The 19,802-nt window shown below is 52.7% G+C and overlaps 1 protein-coding gene across 1 annotated transcript in view; it reads right to left on the bottom strand.

The window, feature by feature from the left end:
* Positions 1 to 11,567, bottom strand: part of CALB2 (calbindin 2) — a 28,870-nt gene extending 17,303 nt beyond the window's left edge. The window contains exon 1 of the mRNA XM_044260382.1: positions 11,385 to 11,567. Within this exon, the coding sequence (XP_044116317.1) occupies positions 11,385 to 11,478 (94 nt within the window). The 5' untranslated portion in view covers positions 11,479 to 11,567. The remainder of the gene's footprint in view (positions 1 to 11,384) is intronic.
* Positions 11,568 to 19,802: the final 8,235 nt, after the last annotated feature.

Raw genomic sequence — 19,802 nt, 5'->3', positions numbered from 1 at the left:
GCAGGTGGCAGACCCTGGTTGCAGGGGTGAATGAGGCCCGAGACAGAATTTGGGTCTCTGGAGTGGGAGGGTATACCGAGTTGAAGAGTGTCCCCCGTGCCCCCAAATCCATGTCCGTGGAGAATATCAGAAGGTAACCTCACTTGGAAATAGGGTAATTAGTGAAGATGAAGCCATAGTAGATTATGTAGGCCCTAATCCAATGACGTGTGTCCTTATAAGAAGGCCTTGTGGAGACACACAGGGAAGAAGATTATGTAAAGACTGAGACAAGACTGGAGTGATGTTATCTCCAAGCAAGGGACGCCATGGATTGCCAGCAACCACTAGAAGCTGGAAGAGAGACACGGAAGGATTGTCCCCAAGAGCCTCCAGAAGGAAGCAATTCTGTCAATGCCTTAGGTATGGATTTCCAGCCCCAGAACAGGAAGAGAAAAAAACCTCTGTTGGTTTGGGGCTCCTGGGTGGCTCAGTGGGTTGAGCTGCTGCCTTCGGCTCGGGTCATGATCTCAGGGTCCTGGGATCGAGTCCCGCATCGGGCTCTCTGCTCGGCGGGGAGCCTGCTTCCTCCTCTCTCTCTGCCTGCCTCTCTGCCTACTTGTGATCTCTCTCTGTCAAATAAATAAATAAAATCTTTAAAAAAAAAAAAAAACAAACAAACCAACCTCTGTTGGTTTAAACCACCTGGCCTGTGGGACTCTGTTACAACAGCTCTGGGAAACTAACACAGAAGGGAAGAGTGGGAAGAGAAAGGCAGGGCGTCCCTCCTTCGGGCTGGGGGCACCCGAGAGCATCGGTCACCGGGATTATGAGGAGGGGAGGCAACCCGCCGCATGGCCATGAAGAGAGGAGGCCCTTTGGTCTGTGAGCGCCTGGGAAAACCCTGTTCTGCTCACTCACTGCCTGTAGGGCTTTGGGAAAGTCATTAACCCGTATCAGCTGCAAAATGAGTTCTGACACTTAAATGGGATTTTGTATGTACCAAGCCACCCATTATGAGTGCACCGTGAACGTGACTGCTGTTCCAGTTCAATGACCAGAACCTGTGCAGAAGATGGAATGAATTAGGGCAAAAACTGCAATGATCAGGACTGGGCCTCAAGGTCAGTGCCTGACTTTGAAGATCACCTTTAGTGGTGAGAGGCCCTTTAGGTTCTCAAGTCTTTGTTTTAAAGATTTTATTTATTTATTTGACAGACAGAGATCACAAGTAGGCAGAGAGACAGGCAGAGAGAGAGAAGGAAGCAGGCTCCCTGTTGATCAGAGAGCCCGATGTGGGGCTCGATCCCAGGACCCTGGGATCATGACCTGAGCCAAAGGCAGAGGTTTTAACCCACTGAGCCACCCAGGCACCCCTAGGTTCTCAAGTCTTAAACCAAGATAGCCTAGAGACTGGGTAAGCTGAGCCCATGGCCAAGGTCACTAGTCCCTGCTGTGATTGAGAGCAGGCATTTGTGGGCTGGAAATCAGACAGGCCGAAGGGAGTGCTCCCCCACACTCCCCCAAACTGGAATCTCCTGGGATCTTTTTTTTTTTAAAAGATTTTTAAAAATTTATTTGACAGACAGAGATCACAAGCAGGCAGAGAGAGAGGAGGAAGCAGGCTCTCCACTGAGCAGAGAGCCCGATATGGAGCGCTATCCCAGGACCCTGAGATCATGACCCAAGCCAAAGGCAGAGGCTTTAACCCACTGAGCCACCCAGGCGCCTCTCTCCTGGGATCTTTAAAAAAAACAAACAAACATATGGGTGTCTGGCTTCCACCAGACATGCTGGTGCCATTGGTTTAGGGGTGCATCACGGTTTGTTTTTGTTTTTAAGCTCCTCAGATGATTTCCATGAGCAGCAAGTTTGGAAACCACAGGCCTAAAGTCAAGTTTTCCAATCTGATCTAAAACAATCGAGCAAGGTTCCTATAGAGAATAGCCAACTGGTGGCTTTCGTCAAGGGCAAATGGAATTACAAGTGAAACAGAGACAATAAAAAAGGAGTATTTATCCTGGCCCTTAGGGGTAGGATGGGGTTGCGGTGGGGGTGGGGGTTCTCCCCACCCTCTGCCCCTGGCATCCCCTGAAAATTTAGATTCCCAATAAATAACCACAGAGGCGCCCCCTAGTGGAGAAGATGCCACAATAAACATGGCATGGAGAGGATCCCATGAGATAAATGATATATTTTTCTCAGCAGGGAAAATGTGTGATTGTTTTTAGGGGGTGGGGGAAGGGGACTGGAGCTTCCCTTTTCCCCCCTGGCATACAGTGGTCATCGTTCTTGTGACGGTTGGAATTTCATGAGCGTGCGTCTAATGGCCTGTGAGGCCAGCGGTGGAGGGGGTGTGAGCGGAAGGGCCAAGGGCTTTCTAGGCAAAAGGCAGTCTAGTTGATGATGCCTCGGAGTTGAAGGAACAAGTGCTTTTTCTCTGCCTCGCCAGTCCCTGCAATGATCCGGAAGGATGGGTTTCAGCTCTGACCAGCATCTCTCCCCACCCTCAGAGCTGGCCCTGCTATGCCACTTCCCTGCCAGCGCGGCACCTGCTGTAGAAGGGGGGTGCGGGCGGGTTACCCACACTTCTTGCAGAGGCACCCACACCCACTTCCTGTCCTGCCTCTATTACTCAACGTTTCGCTTTGGGATGTCACCTCTCCGGACCTGTTTCCTCACCTATAAAATAGGGATAATGACGGCGCCCGCCTCCTACTGTTGGCAGTGAAGACTCCACGGGGGTAAAAACACATGGAAAGTGCTGGCCCACAGTGAGCCTCCAAAATGCCAGTGGTCATCACCACCACGGCAGGTGTTTCTGCCCAGGCCAGGGGACACCTTGTCCTTGGGCTGCTTGCTTTTAGCCAGGAAGAGTTGGGTACAGGAGGCCAAAGCAGGTGAGGCCAGCACTGAACCACCTCCCACTGAGCAATATGAACGAGAAGAAGAAATCTAGAAGAGTACAGACCTGTGGGACCCACCTTTTCCTTGCAGTTTCTCTGAAACTTACTAAGAATAAATGTCCTTGTGTTTATTCCTGTTCTAGAAAGGTTTTAAGGTGGTTTAATAACCTCCAGAACCTGACAATCAGCCTGTGCCTTGCCCAGCAGGAGACATGGACACTTGTGAACATCAGGAATGGCTCACGGATACAACGCTTTGAATTTTTCAAAGCACATTCGCTTCTCTCTTTGCTTCAGGAGATAATCTGAAGCCTCACTATGTGTGAAGCCCTGTGTAGATTGCCATGGGGGAGGGATATGACACTGCACAAGACCAAGGTCCCATTTTCCAAGTTGTCCTAATCCTTCCAGACTCACAGGATCGTAACAGGGCAGAGTAGAGTCCTCCTCTTGTGACAAAGAAACTTGAGGCACAGAGACTGTAAGCAATCTGTTCAGGGACACACAGCAAGGCGGGACCAGAATTGGAGTATCCTAATTGCTGGTCTAGGTTTCATCCATCCATTCATTCATTCAACACTTCTTGAGCATTCTCTTTGTGCCTGCTGTATGCTAGGCCCCAGGGGTATAAAAGTGAGCTAGATGGGGTCTGCCAGGATGGGTCTTATGTTCTAACTGGGTGGGGGTGGGGCTGGGCAGACAAACAGCAAGGAAAAGGAAAGATGACATAGTAGAATGGGGAGGGGCTCCCAGGGCTACTTGACAGGGTGGGCAGGGAAAGCTCTGAGAACCCCCAGCTACCAGGAAGAGGAGGAGAAAGGGAAAACTAACCCAGGACCCAGCAACGGTAGAAAGAGGTCCCCTCCCCAGCCTACCTTGCCCAGCCTGAGCAGCAGGAGGGTCCCAGAGGCTGGCAAGCCCCTCACACCCTACTAGAAATCCCACCACCACTTCCTCTCCGTGCCCCCAACGAAGAGACAAAAGGCGGCTCAATCCAACAAACCTATACTGTTGGAAGTAACAATAGTTCAACTTTGTGCCTGGTGCTCGGCGGCGGGGGGTGGGGGGTTGGGGGGGCTATAGACAAGTCCTCGATGTGGGCTTACTCCCCAGAGCGGTTCATGGTCCAGCGGAGGCAAAGCAGCCAAATAAGAATTGTCAGGATCTACAAGCTGAACGCAGAAGGAGAGGGGCAGAGACTGGATAGGGAGGCAGGGGCTGTGGGGCCCGGAAGGGGGCATCCTCCACCACTGGAGGGAAAGGCCTTTGTTACTTGGTCTCTCTCAGGCAAATCTCATCCATCCCCCAGGAGGCAGCTGCTACCCCCGTCTCATCTGTGTGGAGGGGTAGGCCGGGTTGACCTACATCCTTCCAGAGCAGACTTCAGCACCAGACGAATGGATTGCTTTTTTCTCTGACCCCAGTATCAGGGCGTGGGGTGACTGGCCACCCAGCAAATCTCATGTGGACCGGTATTGATAAGAATGCGGTTACCATGGCAACCGCCACTCCTTCGCTTCCTATCAAACTGCATCCTGAGAATATTAGGAAGAGGGGGCTGGGTGGGAGTCAGAGACCCTGCATCTTTCCTTACTGTACTCTGGCTACCATTCTTTGTCACCACCGTGCCTCAGTTTCCCCCAGTTGAAACCGAGACAGCATTTCTTGGGGGCGCCTGGGTGGCTCAGTTGAGTGTCTGGTTTTGGCTCAGGTCGGGATCTCAGGGTCCTCGGATAGAGCCCCTTGTCCGGCTACTTCTTCCCGCTCACTGTGGAGTCTCTTTATCCCTCTCCCTCTGCTCCTCCCCTATCCCTCGAGCCCGCATGCACCACCCCCCAGATAAACAAACAAACAAAAAATCTTAAAAAACAAAATAAAGTGACACACCACTTCTTTACTATTAAGGTGATCACAGACACCTGGAAAGCCTTGACTAAAGGATGCTTTGCCCCCTGTTGGAAAGAGGCCCCCTTGTTTCTCACTGAGATTCACATGTAAAGATTTTCTAAGAGTTGAACAAGGAAGAGAATAAGAGGTATAATTCTGCTACCAGCTCCATGACTGCCCATGTGACATCGAGCGAATCAATCTCACTGAGCCTCCATTTCTTGATCCCTAAAATGGGTATAACTGTTTATGCCCTTTCTGCTTTATAGAGCTGCTGTGAGAGCCACACAAGGTATTATTGTGAAAGCATTCCAGAAAATGTAAAATCTCACACGAATGGAAAGCATCATTTCTAACCTCTGTCCTCTGAACCAGTCCATGGCTGTCAACTCGTCAGCTCAGAGAGTACTGGTTTTTAGCCAAACTCTCTAATAGAGTCACCTTGGGGGACACCTGGTTAGCTCAGTGGGTTAAACCTCAGGTCATGATCTCAGGGTCCTGGGATTGGAGCCTCACATCGGGCTCTCTGCTCAGCAGGGAGCATGCTTCCCCCCCTCTCTGCCTGCCTCTCTGCCTGCCTGTGATCTCTCTCTCTGTCAAAAAAAAAAGGGGAGGCGTGCCTGGGTGGTTCAGTGGGTTAAAAAAATAAAATAAAATAAAATAAAAATTAGAGTCACCTGGGAGGCTTTTAAAACACCATTGCCTGGGTCCAGCCCCTGGAGGTTCAGATTTAATTGATGGGGGTGGGGACTTCTCGTGAGCCTGTTTTCAAAAGCTCTGTCGGTGATTCTAACGTGCAGTCAGAATTAAGGACCGGTTTATGGTGAGTCTCAAGTGTTAAGGTGTGCAAGAATTACCTGGGGATCTTATTAAAGTGCAGAGTCTAATTCAGCAGGTCTGGAGGGCAAGGGCTTGCTGTTTCTAGTGGGGTCTGTGGAACAGCAGCATCAGAATTACCTGGGAGCTTGTTACAAGTGCAGAATCCCAGGCCTTCCCCAAGAACTCCTGAGGCAGAAGTGCTGGGAGAGAGACCCCGAAATCTGTGTTTTCACAAGGTTCCTACGCTTCACGTTTGAGAACTAGGGGCCTGGCCGCAGTAGCGCTCACGAGTTCGTGTCTCCCCGTGATGCACAGGTTAGAGAAATCCAGGAGACGGATTGCCAAATCCCAGATGTCCTCGTTAAGGAAGTGTTCCTGAGACCCAAGCCGCTGCTTGTCTGTCCAGAGTTCAGATTTATGGAAAGGCAAATAGCCCTCTGCCCACCCAAGCCTGAGCACCCTTTGGGATAGTCACAGCCCACCCCCTGGGGCAAGAAAAGGGCTGAGAAAACACAGAGCTTTCAGACATGACTTTCAGTCTGTGTTTCTGGGCCGAGCTGCTTCTCGAACAGTGGTTCTGGAGCTGCTCTGGGTCCTCTGAACCTGGGGACATCTGGCCGCCGAAGGCTGGGCTCGTTCCCAGACTTGGGGGAGTCCAGAAGGCTGGGGACAGATTGGACAGCAGAGAGCCAAGGAGGAGCGGGGGAGGGCCAAGCGAGGCCAGAGGCCCCAGATGGGTCCGGCTGGGCCAAGGAGGGCATGGCCTGCCACAGGCCGGGAGAGCCGCCAGGAGAGGCCCTGTTTTCCAAGAGCCTCGTGCCTGTGCTAGTAATTCGGGCTCCCCAGGTGTTGGAAGAAATTTCCCCGAAGGGTCTTCTCAGCCCTGGAAACCTCCCTCAGGGGTTCAGCCAGGACAGCCACTGAAGTCCGGAGGGGAATAAGCTGGCTGAGCAGGCAGAGGCGCAGGCTCCCTGGGCTGGCAGCTGCCCTGGGCGAGGCGGGCTCAAGCTACCTTGTTTGTGAAAACTCGTCCCAGGGCTGCCTCCCCGGGGAGCCCCAGCTCCTCACAGACACAGCGCCTCCCTGGCTGGTGTAATCATCCCCAAGGGCAGGCTGCGGGGCCCAGGGCGTCCCCAGAGGCCACCAGCGCGGGGCGACCCAGCACGCTGCAGACACCACAGCAAAGGGCCCTGTTAGCAAAGCATTTGGGGGTTTAGGGGTGAAAGTGGAATGGGGGCTGATTCCTAAGGCTTACCCCGGGTGGACCAGGAGGCTGCCCCCAAAGAACCCCGCGTTCTGCCATCACGACCCCCAAGCCCCTTCTTTGCTGTCCCTGATGAGACCCACAGACCCCACAGAGATTGGCAGACAGGGTTAAAAAAGACAGCTCCCACCTCGGCTCCCCGGACCAGACCCCCCGGACTCTCTTGTGCCAAGAAGCAATCGTTTGTAGGAGTCCTGGAATCACCCTAGGAATGGCACAGTGATACTGCATTGTACATGTTACAGTGTTTGCCGAAATACTTAATATATACCAAGTATTCTGTAGCCCTGTTTGGGCAAGTCTTTTTTACTGTTCCAAAAGCCTTCACTTAGTATCCCAGTGCAAGCTGCCCCGACCTCTCCCCAGCTTGGAGAGGCCCTGGGGCTTCGCTGTCCTCCCCTCTCACTGCAGGCACACGGGCTAAGCCGTGAGGCTCCACCAGGCCTGCCTGGGTGCTCAGGCCTCCAGGTGATCATGGTGCCTGCATCTTCTGTTATTACCGTCGGGTGTGGGAGGACAGAGGAGGGAAGACAGGTCAGGGCCTTCCTCTCGCTCATTTTCAAAGGCCTTGAGGCCCCCATGGGTAGCAAACAAGGCTCACTCCCTGTAAGAGGCTTTGAACCCCACCCCCCATCCCCTCAACACCAGGGCCACCTGGACGCAGGCAGATACCCTGAAGTATCTGGGCAGATTCCCACACCTGGAGATACAGATCTTCTTACATCTTTACTGTTTTGCGGATTCACCCCAGAAACATAAACTCTTAGAATATTTGCAAACATTCTGGAAATTAACTTAGTTAAAGCAAATGCCTTCTAATTTTTACCTCACCTGCTCTGTAGAGAGAACCACCATTTTCCATGCCGCATAATGTGTGGCATTCTCTCGAATCTCTTCCAGCATTTGAGCTTAGTGAATAATGAAAATGGGTTCATAGGGTAATAGCGTCCTGCTACCATTAAAAAACAAAACAAAACAAAAACCAAAAAAACCCTTAGTAGTCCATCTTGGATGTTTTCCCATGTCAGTGGAAAAGCTCCCACTCCCTATGCTTGGTTGCATAATATTCCCCTGTAGAGATGGGTACAATTCATTTTTCTCCTCCCTGGTGAAGGGCATTTCCTTTCGAATTTTCAGCATTCCCAAGAACTCGGTAACAGATGCCGTTGTTTGTCTAACTTTTTGTACACGTCACGGTAGAGCTATGTTAGATTCCGGGGGTGAGTTGCAGGCCCTGTTTGGATCCAGGTGTCTGCTGGCCTCTGGGAGAGAACCCATCCTGTCCCTGTGATTTCAGTGGCTTCTAAAGGCTGTGGTATTTTTCCCTGTTGAGCCACACCTTGGCTTTCCATGGAGATTCCTACTGGTCATCCGTGAAACTGGAGCCTGGCGGCTCATCTGATCGGAACGACACGGACAGGCCAGTGTGGGCTCCAAGCTGGGCCTCGCACAGCTGCTTGGATCGTGCAGGGTGAGGACGTTCCGGAGAAAGAGGTGGCCAGGCAGCATGGGATGGGGCTCAGACATGGTGGGCCGTGTAAGGGTCACTCCGAGCATGGAGGCGGCATGTGGGGTCAGAGCGTGGGCTTGCCTGCGGTCTTCCCTACTTCTGCCTTGGGGGGATGACATCTGAATTCTCCCAAATGCATGGCTGCAGCTGACCTTGGAGGGAGAGCCCAAGGATGGAACCAGGCACGAGGAAACAGGATCCCTGGGTGCCCCCCACCCTCCCACTTTGCCGTGTGAAAAGAACTTGGCCTCTCTGAGTCCCAGTTTTTCTCTCTCCAAACACCTACTCCTTCCTTTCTCCATGAGACTGATGCAGATTTTGAAAAGAATCTCTTAGGGCAGCGTCACCAGGTTGACCTTCCTCCTGGTTAGTAATGGGCTGAGTTAGGGTCAGAGTCCCCCGCCCCAGCTCCCCTCTCTTTGGCATCCAGCTTCTCCTAAGTTTGCCTCATCTGTTTCCTAGAGGGTCTGGGAAGAGTGGGGCAGTGGCTCCCTCCCCTGGGGGGCTGTGCCTGACTGGGCTCCCGGGTCCTGGTGGGTTGCAAACGGGAGTCCTCCCAGAGCTCTTTGAGTTTGTAAGAGGCAGGGGGACTCCGTATCAGGGAGCAAGTCCAAAGTGAACACAGAAGCCAGACTTAGTAAGGGGAGGCCCAGATAGGGCATGGAGTGCCTCAGGGGAGGGGGTGGGCTCCCCAGAAGTCTTTGGCTGTGCTCGAGGGGTTAGGTAGGAAAGGTATGGAGCAAGGCCGTCCACAGCCTCTTTCTGGATCCTTCTGTGGAACTCCAATCTGGCTGTATCCTTCTTTTCCTAAATCACCTCTGTGCCATCTCTGGCACTGTAAGCCCCTTTGTCTTCTCTCTGTGTTAGGTCTGGGGCTCCTCCTTGGGACCTCCCTGAGGCAGTGGCCGGAGAGGGCAACGGGGTGTCTGGTAGGCAGGAATCAAGAAGCAGGCATTGAACTCCCCTTTGCTATGGGAGCAGGATGGAACCAGAGGCACAGTGGCTTTGGGGGTGTTTGTCGGACTCTTGGCGTCTAGTGCTAGCGCTTAGCTTTGCTCCAGCCCGCACCAGGACCCCTTTCTGAGATTAAAGAAACAGCTTATTGCCTCGGAGGCAGGGGGTGGTAGAGGCTTTTCGCTGGGCAAGTGGGAAGGTGGTTTCCAGCATCACAGAAAAATCCCTCTTGCAACCCAAATGCATGTTCCCAGGGAATAAACCCTGGCCGGGAAGGAGCCCCACGACTCCCTTTCTGTACAGCCTGTGAGAACCCGCCCCTCATACCCCCCCCCCCCGTCCTCACCTGCGCCAGGAGCACCTCCCCTGCCCAGCAGCCTCACAGGGACTCCAGGAGGTGTGATTGTGTTTGGAACACTATGAGGTCTCAGATAGATGTAAGGATTTGCATGATTATTGAGTGTGCTATTGGTTGTCCCCACGAGGACAGGGGAAAGTAGGAACCATGGAGTCCTCTGTCTGTTATAGCTGACTCATCTGGCAGGAGGCTGGTGGCATAACCTTGGCCACTTGGTAACTTTCCTTGAATCCTGCAAGTCTCTGGTGCAGATAAACTGGCAGAAGCATCCTCGGGGAATGTGCGTGTCATCTGGAATACTAAGAGGCTGCACCTTACATCCCTTTTCACCCAGGCAGTCTATGGTCCAAGCTGGGGATCGGAAGTACAAACCCTCCTTAGCCCCATTTTACAGATTTAACAGCCTACCCGCCTCCTTCAGTAATTCACAGGCAGATCACCATCCCAACCCGGAGATTACCTGCCCGGTCCTCTGCCTGGCTCTCAACCCAGCTTTCTCAGGTGGCTCCCAGGGAACAAAACTTGACTCATTAACTTTACTAGACATTAACCCTTGCCTCTCCAAGCACCCTGGGCAGAGGGCCTCTGTTTAGCCACCTGGGTGCCCTGCAGAGATGAGGAAAGGAGGAGGGAGGAATTAAGTGAGCCACCCCTGATCCTCCCTCTGGTTTCCATCCCCCCTCGCTGTCAATCCCAGGCTAAAACCCCGACGCCACAACCCTGCCAGGAGTCGCAGATGCCTGAACATTTGGGATGCCCATCCCGGCCAGGCCCTGAGAAGGGAATCAGATCACTTAGTTTTTTTTGGAGGGGTGGAGAAAACGTCTCTAGTAAGATCAGAGGCTCCTAAAGGGGTGGGGGTCTCCCTTTATGCCTGAATCAGACCATCATAGACTCATGGAATGCCAGCCCAGGGAGACACCTCCTAAGGTCATTCTGTCCGGCCCTCGATTTCTGGGGGAGTCAGTGTCTCAGTAGGCATTTAAGATTGAGCTTCCCTCCACCCAGAGATGTCACCTAAAGCAGCCAGGACTATCACCATGAGGGAATATGTTAGGCTGGTCCCCCAACCCTGCCCCCACCACACCCACTGCTGCTGTGTACAGACGCATTTGCCCAGGGAGGATGGGAAATGGGCAAAGGAAGCCCAAGGGGTGTTCAGGGCCCCCAGGTCACTCCCAACTCCTACTCCCAGCCAGTTTGTCTGGGGGAGGCCCAGGCTTTCCCTTTAGTATCCCCCTGCTTGTCCTAATCTCCAGGACAGTGGGGGGGGGGGTGCTAAGCTGGCATTAAACAAGAGGAGAACCCCGAGAAAGAAGAGAGTGGGCTTGAGACCTGTGGCTGCAGCAGCTGAAGGCAAGCCATTACCTTGAAGAGAAAGGCAGGGATGATAAGATGGCAGGGGAGCCTTGCCCGCCCAGGCCTCCTCTCTGGGAAAGCTCCAACTTGCCCAGAATGAGGCTGCAAAAGCCGGCGGGCTCTCCGCCGTCTATGTCGGAGAAGAAAAGTTGCTGACAGTTGTCACCTGAGCAGCCCGGGCATCTCCCAAACTCCAGACCCCGACCTCAGCAGGCTTTGGGGCCCAAACACCACCACCACCGTGCCCCCGGGACGAACGTACACCTGCCCGCATCAGCGCTGTCCCCTTCCCCACCACCGCAGGTTCCCTGGGGGCCAACGGGCCCAGAAGTTGAGAGATCTACTGACCGTCTGCGTCAAAGTGCTTCCAGATTTCCAGGAACTGGGATGCCGTCAGCTCGGCCAGGTGCAGGTAGGGGGGCTGCTGTTGCGGGCTAGCCATGGCGAGCTGCTGGGAGACCTCAGGCGCGCACAGCGTTGTCCCTGCGCCCGGCTCCGCTCCCGCACTCGGCCAGGTCCTGCGCGCCACGCTGCCTTTATATACGGTGCGGAGGCTGCGCCCGCGCCCGGTGCCGGCAGGGGGCGCGCGCGCTCAGAGAATCGGCCCGGGGCTCGGTGGGGCGGCGGCGGCGCGGGGCTTGGCCGGGAGCGCGGGGTGGGGGCCAGCGGCGCGCAGGTGGGCCCTGAGACCCCTGGAAGCAGAGGCCCCCCGGGTGCGGAGGCGAGGGAGAGGCTATTTTTGCCTCTCTCTGACCTTCTTGAGTACAGCCACCCCGTATTGTTACTAGCATGGAGCAGTAGTAATAGCAGTAGTAACAGCAGCTCCACGAGTAGTAATAATAATACGAGCTTGACAAGGAGTTAGCACCTGCACCTCGCAGCTCGCTAGGTCTCTCTCGGGGCTCCTCTTGTCCGGCCCTTCCACGGTAGCAAGAACAGGGACTGCTTTTTTGAGGAGGGGACTTGAGACTTCACATGACGAACTGACTTGCCCAGCAAAGAGGGGCCGAGCTAGAATTTGAACCCAGCTCTTTCCCGTGCTCTCATGGCCCATGCTTGGGGGAGAAGCCGTGAGTTCTCAAGGCTTTGTTGGGGCGGGGCGGCTGGAATCAGGGACACCCAGGGAGGATCCAGATGGAATGGAGGAAGGGCTTCCACGGTCCCCTTGGGTGGTGGTTGTCGCCCTCCCCCGCCTGTGTCCCTCAGCGCTCTGGTTACCCACCTCTCCCTGAACAGGCTCTGAGGGCTTTTAGACAGTTGTTCAAGGAGTGTCTCCCCTATTGGTGCTTAACCCCATCCACCTAAGAACATCATGGGAACCTGCCTCTGCCAGCGGGCAGAGAACATCCATTGCTGACCTTGGAATGTTCCATGCTGGTCTCAGAGAAAACAGAAGTAGCTGCTGAGGGCTCAGTTCTGAGGACAGTTAACCGGACTCCCCAAACTGGGCACTGGGCTCCCTCCCCATTCTCTCCAAGAGCCTGTGGGTACCCATTACCCCTGGAGTAGGCCTCCTTTCTCCCCTCTCCTGCTGGCTGACTGAGAAATGAATTGATGCTCATTAACACGTGCTAATGAGTGTTAGCTGAACTGCCTTCCGAAGGGAGAGCGAAAGGGAAGGAGGTAAGTGAGAATCAAAAGAAGGTCGCTGGGGCAGAGGAGCCAGCGGGAGACAGAGGGGGAAGGTTGTCCCTTGGAGGGAGGGACAGCTTAGAGCGAGACTCAGAGGGGCAGTACAGAGCGAATGCTCCAAAACCTCTTGATTTTGCTTGGAGCAAATGTGTTTAGAGTCTCTTGCAGGAACACACAAAGGGAGAGAAGGAGTCCTAAAAAGCCAGAAGCCCAAATGTATTCCCCTCCCCCTTGTGCCACAGGAGAGCCTGGGCCTGGGAAATTCACCAAAGCTGCCGGGTTTCTCTTGTACTGCCTCTGGGAAGGTAGAATGGCTCAGGAGTTGGGGGTGGACACTCTGGAATCAGGTCTGAATCCCAGAATAAGCTGTGTGACCTTGGGCAAATGACATAACCTCTCTGTGTCTCAAATGTTCTCTTCTGCAAAATGGGAATGTGGGTCTTTACCTCTTAGGATTGTTCTGAGGTTTCAATGAATTGATGTTCCCACTGCCCTTCATGGATCCAGAGATCAGCAGTGATGAGCTTGGCAAGAGAGTCCTTGGCCAGCATCCCTCTCCAGGGTAACCATGACTCCCAAAGGGGCCAATCCCAGAGGGAGGCCAAGGGGAAGTCCAAGCACAAGCTCCTCACCACAGTTCTTCAGAGTCCCGCAGGGTGCAGGTTCAGCCCCTTCCAGCTCTGCCACTGTCCTTTGGGCTCCTCTGTTTCGCCTCCTGCTCCTCCCCTGGCCCAGATCGGCGGGGCCAGTGAGCTCATCCCTGGTTCTCTAAGGAGCAAAGCCAATACTTCCTTGCTGCTTTGGTTTTCCTGTTGAAGAAGAGAGAGTAGAGCTCATGATTCCTACTTTCCAGAGGCTGAGATGGGTGTTGGGTACGTTGCGGGGTGGGTGGGGGGGCATGTTGGTTTGCCTGGGGGACGTTCTGGGTATGATGGTAGCGTGGCCACAGTGACCGCCAACTCTGTCTCGGGACAGCCCAGCATCATTCATGTTAGATGCGTGATTGGAGTCTTTCTGGGAGGCCCATCCCTGGGCCCATCTCAGACACAGAGGGCTGCAAAGCCCAAGCAAGTCCCTTTGTCCTTTGTCCCCAAGCCAAGCACTGCAGAAGCAGTTGTGTTGAGGAGTTACAGGCTCTGCGCAGGGGTCAGAAAGCTGCAGGTTCAAAACCTACTTAGTATTTGTGAAGCCGTGAGCAAGCTCTTTGACCCTTAGGAAAAAAATAGAGATTAAAAAGTCATATTGGGCACACAAAGTCAGTGTAGGGACCAAAAATATTGTAGTCAAGGAGTTAGCTAGCAAGCATCCTGGCAGTGGGGGCGCCTGGGTGGCTCAGTGGGTTAAGCCTCTGCCTTCAGCTCAGGTCATGGTCTCAGGGTCCTGGGATCGAGCCCCATGTCGGGCTCTCTGCTCAGTGGGGAGTCCGCTTACCCCCCTCTCTCTGCGTGCTTGTGATCTCTCTGTTAAATAAATTAAAAAAAACTTACCAAAAAAAAAAAAAATCCTGGCAGTGATGTTTGCTTAACTGAAACATAGTTATTATATGAACACAGGATGTTAGAAGGAATTTTCCTGGTTATTCTGAAAAGGGGCCGAGTGCCCCACTTGTAGAGCTCTTGCAGAAGCCAGGCACCTCCTGTCTACAGGACTCCTGAAGCCTGACCTTCACGTCAACCCAGGCCATGGGCTGTACTGGGAGAAGGCTATGTAGGGGGGTTTAGGGAGAGAGCCTCAGTCTTTGGGGAGTGCAGCCTTTGTGGCTTCTATGAAGCCGCGTTTTGTTGGGGAGTCCCCAGAAGACCTTTCCAGGTTAGGAGTGCCTGCAGTGGGGGCGGGGGGCTCTGACCAGCCCAGCCAGTCCTGCAGCAGAATTCTGGAGTCTCGGCCCCCTGTGAAGACAGAAGTGGTGCTGTTTCAGACTTAGAGTCGTCTGAAGGCCCACACTGTCCTGTCCAGTGCCTGGAAGGATTGCACCCCATCCCTGCTCTGAGCAGCCTTTGGAGGTCGCTGTGCCTCCCAAGAAAGGTGCATGGAGTTGAAGGGCAGAGCAGAAGCCAGACCTGTCGGTTCGCCTTTGGTATTGAAGGAAGTCAGGGTAGAGCTGAAAACTGATCTAGGAAAACTGTCGTTCCACTCTGCTGGACCCTGGACTCCCCGGAGCCCAGCAACAGTTCCAGCCCACGGGGAGCAGCTAGGTGAGGAGCGTTCCTGTTCCCCCTCTCCTCCTGGGGAGGAGATGTCCCAGAGCCAGACCCCCTCCATCCCCCACATCATGCTTAGCCCAGGAGGGAGCCAAGGTCCTTGTTTGGCAGTGGGGGGAATGGGAAGCTTTACATCCGAGAAAAGAATGGGGTTTTGCTAGACTGGACCAAGTTTAAATAACTAAACATGAAGAGAAAGCCGTAGACCCAGAACAGGAGATTGCTAAGGGATGGGAAAGAGATTCAAGGAGTGTGTTTGAAAGCAGTGATGACGTTTGTTTCTCCATGAATGGAGACTTTTGCAATTCCCTTAGATGTCTGAGGTTTTGGTACCCTCCCCGGAGCTCCCTCTCTCATTTATAACACTAACAGGGATGACAACCCTGAGGATACCTTTAAATGCTTTGATAGAGGGCTTTGGTATATCTTGTTTGGTTTGGGCCTTACAACTAGCCTATCGGATAGGCAATGCCCATTTTAAAAGATAAGGATACCAAAGCTCAGAGAGATTAATACACAACCCAGCCCCAGCAGGGGTGGGATTCTGGGAACCCTTTGGTTGCTGCATTTTCCAGTTTCCAGGGTATATGCAGTTCTTGGGGACCAGATTCCAGACCTCCTCTTTCCCCCAAGTGTGTGTATGCAACTATGCAACATGCTTCCTAGATCCTGGCCACAGGTTCCTTTCTTGTGGCCAGGAGTGATGTCATGTCCACTGTTTCCAGGATGCCCATGAGTTCAAGTGATGGCTGGCACCCCCCTTCCCCAGAAGGGGAAAATTGGGTGCCTTTTTCCTTTTTGCTCCCCCAGCTCACCAGCTGAACCCCAGGTGCCGCAACCGGATGTCAAGGATCAGCAAGGAGGCTTGCCCCACTCACCTTCTGCCTCAGAGCCCTGAGTCGCTTTCCGAAGGGAGGGGGCCTGCGGACGGTGAGGTGGTGGGAGGCTGGAGAACAGCTGACAACTTTGCAGCCAGCACCTACTGGGCCCAGATAATTGGCAGGGCTCCTCAGAGCACCTGGTGTTCGTTTGGAGCACATCAAAGAGAAAACCAGAAGCCCGATCCCGTTCCTCCCTCTGCCTGGAACTATTTCTTCCAGATATTGCTTCTTTGGTCTTTATAATGGTCAGGCCTAGCGGCCCGGGTGCCAGAAAGCTGGCTTTACTTCCCGGGAAGGAGGATAAAAGGGACGCAGGAGCCCAGCAGTTTCCATGGAAACGGATCAGATGGAGGAGAATAGAGTCCAGAGGAACCCAGAGGTAGGAGCAGGACTTTTGAGTAAACTCTGTCTGAAGCCTGAGAATCTATGGACAAAATAGTTGCCTCTGAGGAAGAGATTTGGGTCACCAGGATAGCAACAGGTTGTGGAATAAGAAAAGCCGGGGGGGGGGGGCGCCTGGGTGGCTCAGTGGGTTAAAGCCTCTGCCTTCGACTCAGGTCATGGTCCCAGAGTCCTGGAATCGAGCCCCACGTCGGGCTCTCTGCTCCGCAGGGAGCCTGCTTCCTCCTCTATCTTTGCCTGCCTCTCTGCCTACTTGTGATCTCTGTCTGCCAGATAAATAAATAAAATCTTTAAAAAAAAAAAAAAAGAAAAGCCGGGGGGCTGGTGAGTGACACCCTCCCCCAACAGGCAGGACACGGTGGCTGAGAGCTCAGGCTCCAGAATCCCATAGGTCCCTTTTAGCTTTTGCTTTTGCTGCTAATCAGCAGTTTTGCCAAGTGATGGCTGTGTGAGCCTGGGCAAGGTATCTGCCCTCTCTGAGCTTTCATTTTTCTCATTGGTGAAATGAGGACAATTCTAGTAACTTCCTTGTATGGCTTTTGTGAGAGTTAAACATGGTAACACATGTAAAGGGTGGTGTAGGGCCTGGGGAGTCATAAGCACTTAAATATTGTTACAGGTGGGAAAACTGATGGCAGTTGATAGGTCTAATTCAATCAGTGTAGCCCATCCTCCTAACCAACCTGACCAGTTCAGGGATAGGCAATGAAAGATTATTTCTCAGAATGTGAAAGAGCTACAGAAAGGGCTCCCTCTCCACTCGCAGACGTTCTGGTATGAAGCTGTGAGGTCTGGAATTGCTGCAGCCATGTTGACACCATGAGTGAAGAATCTAGAGTGGTCCAAGTTGAGGAAGGGCACAGGATGGAGACCGAGGAGGAAGCCCACGTTGCAGAAGGTGGGACAGAGAGACTGTAAGAAATTGGGTGCATGTGATGTTGGGGTCCTGGAGCAATGGTCAAGAAAGAATTCTTGAGACATTTTTGGTGCAGAAAAGGTGGTTTTATTATAGCACGGGGACAGGGCCCGTGGGCAGGAAGGGCTGTCCTGGGATTGTGGAGTGACTGATTGTATATTTTTTAGTTAGTGGGGATTAGAGATGGTGTTAAGTCTTGCAGCTGGGAAGAGAAGATTCACGAGACCATTCAGATGCCTATCAGTGGGCCGTGTGTTTGAAGGATGATTGCTAGCATATATCTTATGGGGGGTAGAGATAAGGGAAGTTTCCGAAGGGATATTTATTTATTTATTTTCATTTTATAAAATTTTTTAGAGAGGGAGAAGAAAGAAATAATCTCAAGCAGGCACCCCGCTGAGTGTGGACACCCCCCCCCCAATACGGGGCCGGATCTCAGACCCTGAGATCATGACCTGAGCTGAAATCAAGAGTTGGACGCTTAATGGACTGAGCCTCCCAGGTGTCCTTCCAAAGGGATTTTTTAAAAAGACTTACAGGATCTCGGAGGTCAGGCTAATGTCAAGGTAAGGTTGCTTTCCTCATCTAGCAAGGTATGAACATTAAGGCAGTTGAGTTCCTCAAGGAGGTCACTCTGTTTGTCTCAGGTACTTGTCAATGGGCTGCAAGTTGTAAGGAAATTTTATTTTTTTACATTTCTTTGGTCTTTGACATCATTTGAACTGTTGGATCCAGCTGAGCCTGAAGTACCTTTGGACTTTCTGTTGTGTGAATCAACATACACCCATTAGTGTTTAAGCCAGTTTATGTTGGGTTTTGTTTCATTTGCAACGAAAAAGTTCCAAGTCTTGACCCAAGGAGAGGGCAGTTGTTCTAAAGGAAGCTGGAATTGGGAAACCTTTTGGAAACAAGGCTTCTGTCTTTTCTGTTTTCTTAGGGTACCAGGACCCCCTTTCATAGATTCTGCCTCCATCTGGATCCTTCTTCCATTTTCTGCTCTCTCACACAGCAAGGACCCTCACACCTTGCCTTTTCCTTCCCACCCACAGCCACCCAGTGTCAGTGTGTCCTCAAGAGTCATAGCTTCCATTTCTCCCCACAGTCTCGGCCTCTCTATTTCCCTGTTCCAAATTCTGAAGGGAAGAACGTGATTGGTCCAGGTCATCTTTTTGTGTCGGGCCATTCAGATCCTAGGTTGCTGTTGCTCTGGGCGTGGCCCCCACCTCCTGATCCAATCAGCCATGGCTGGGAACAGGGAGCGAGGGCAGTGCAGGGAGGTCACAGGGTCTCTGTCTCAACTACTCAGCTCTCCCTTTGTAGCACGAAAGCAGCCACAGACAATATGCCAACAAATGAACATCACTCTGTTTCAATAAAACTTTATTTACAAAAACATGTGCTGAGCTAGACGTGGCCTATGGGCCATAGTTCACTGACCCCTGATCTAGTGGAAAGAGTTCTAAACTCTCTCTAACCTCTCCAAGTCTCTGTTTCTTCTGTGAAATAGAGACCATAATAGCACCCATGTAGAAAGACTGTTGGAACACATCAGTAAAATGATGAATGGAAATTATTTAGCACCGTGTTTGGCACAGGGTGATAGATACTGGCTGCTTTGATTCTCTTTATTGTTGGATGGGATCGCAGAATAGCGGGATTCTAGATCCATCAATTTGCTTTGTGATCTAGAAGAGTCCCTTCATATTCTCTGAGCTGAGCTGGGAGCTGGTCCTCACCTTCTCAGAAGGTGGGATGGCATTACCAAAGAAAGGGTTGGAGGAGCTGGAGAAAGGCAAGACTCAGGCAAGGAGGGCAAAGGGAAATGTAGCTGCCATGAATCCCAATCTGTGTGGCCTCCTTGGGAGGCTGGCTTGGCCTCTGCTCAGGGATCTGGCAGGAAGCCCTGGACTCCATTTGCAAACAAACCTGCTCTGTTTCCTGCCAGCGTGGGACTTCCTGGTGGCCAGGAATTTGGAACCGTTCACCAAGGCTGGGAAAAGGGTCCCTGAAGGATCAGTGTCCCACTTCCAGGATTTCCCAGGATGCAGCGGGGATGCTGGGATGAAATGCTCAAAGATAAGGGATGCATTCCATTCATGAATGAATTCATTTAAAATTTAATTCCTCCATGCCGAGGTGGGACCCGTGGCCAGGGAAGGGGGTGGGGGGGCACCCAACAGTAGCTGCTGCCCCCAGCATAGGACCAGATGCACCTGGGGGGTCCAGGTGGGGAGAGACAAGGCTGCCATTCTGGACCAGTGGCCACGGGGAGGACCCACTGTTTCTCCAAGCGACCTCCACCCCCCCACGACTAGGTTTTTGATAATCCCTGCCCTTCCTCATACTCAGACACTGTCCTGGAGACACAGACAAGAAAAGGATGGAAGAGATAGCATTTATAAAAGAAACTAACTCCTCCAAAAGTTCCCACCTAAGCCAAACAGCACGGTGTTGCCATAAATTGGCAATTTTAACGTGAGCTCCCCCATTCCTGTCCCTGCTTCCCAGCAGGATGGGAGCCCCTGGAGGATGATCGCATCGACTATGGGAAAGAAAAAGCCTATATATTCCTTGTGCATCTGTCTGAGTGATCTGTGACCTACTACACTCAGTTTCTTTGTCACCCCCACTGGAACGGAAGTCAGGACCCATCTGTTCAGATTTTCCCAGCTCTCCTGGGCACTCAGTGAATAATTGTTGAATGAATGAATGAAGGGCAGCAGAGAGGAAGAGG

Source organism: Neovison vison, chromosome 7 (assembly GCF_020171115.1).
Source record: "Neovison vison isolate M4711 chromosome 7, ASM_NN_V1, whole genome shotgun sequence".
Classification (NCBI taxonomy): domain Eukaryota; kingdom Metazoa; phylum Chordata; class Mammalia; order Carnivora; family Mustelidae; genus Neogale; species Neogale vison.
This window is presented reverse-complemented; position numbering and strand designations above follow the sequence as displayed.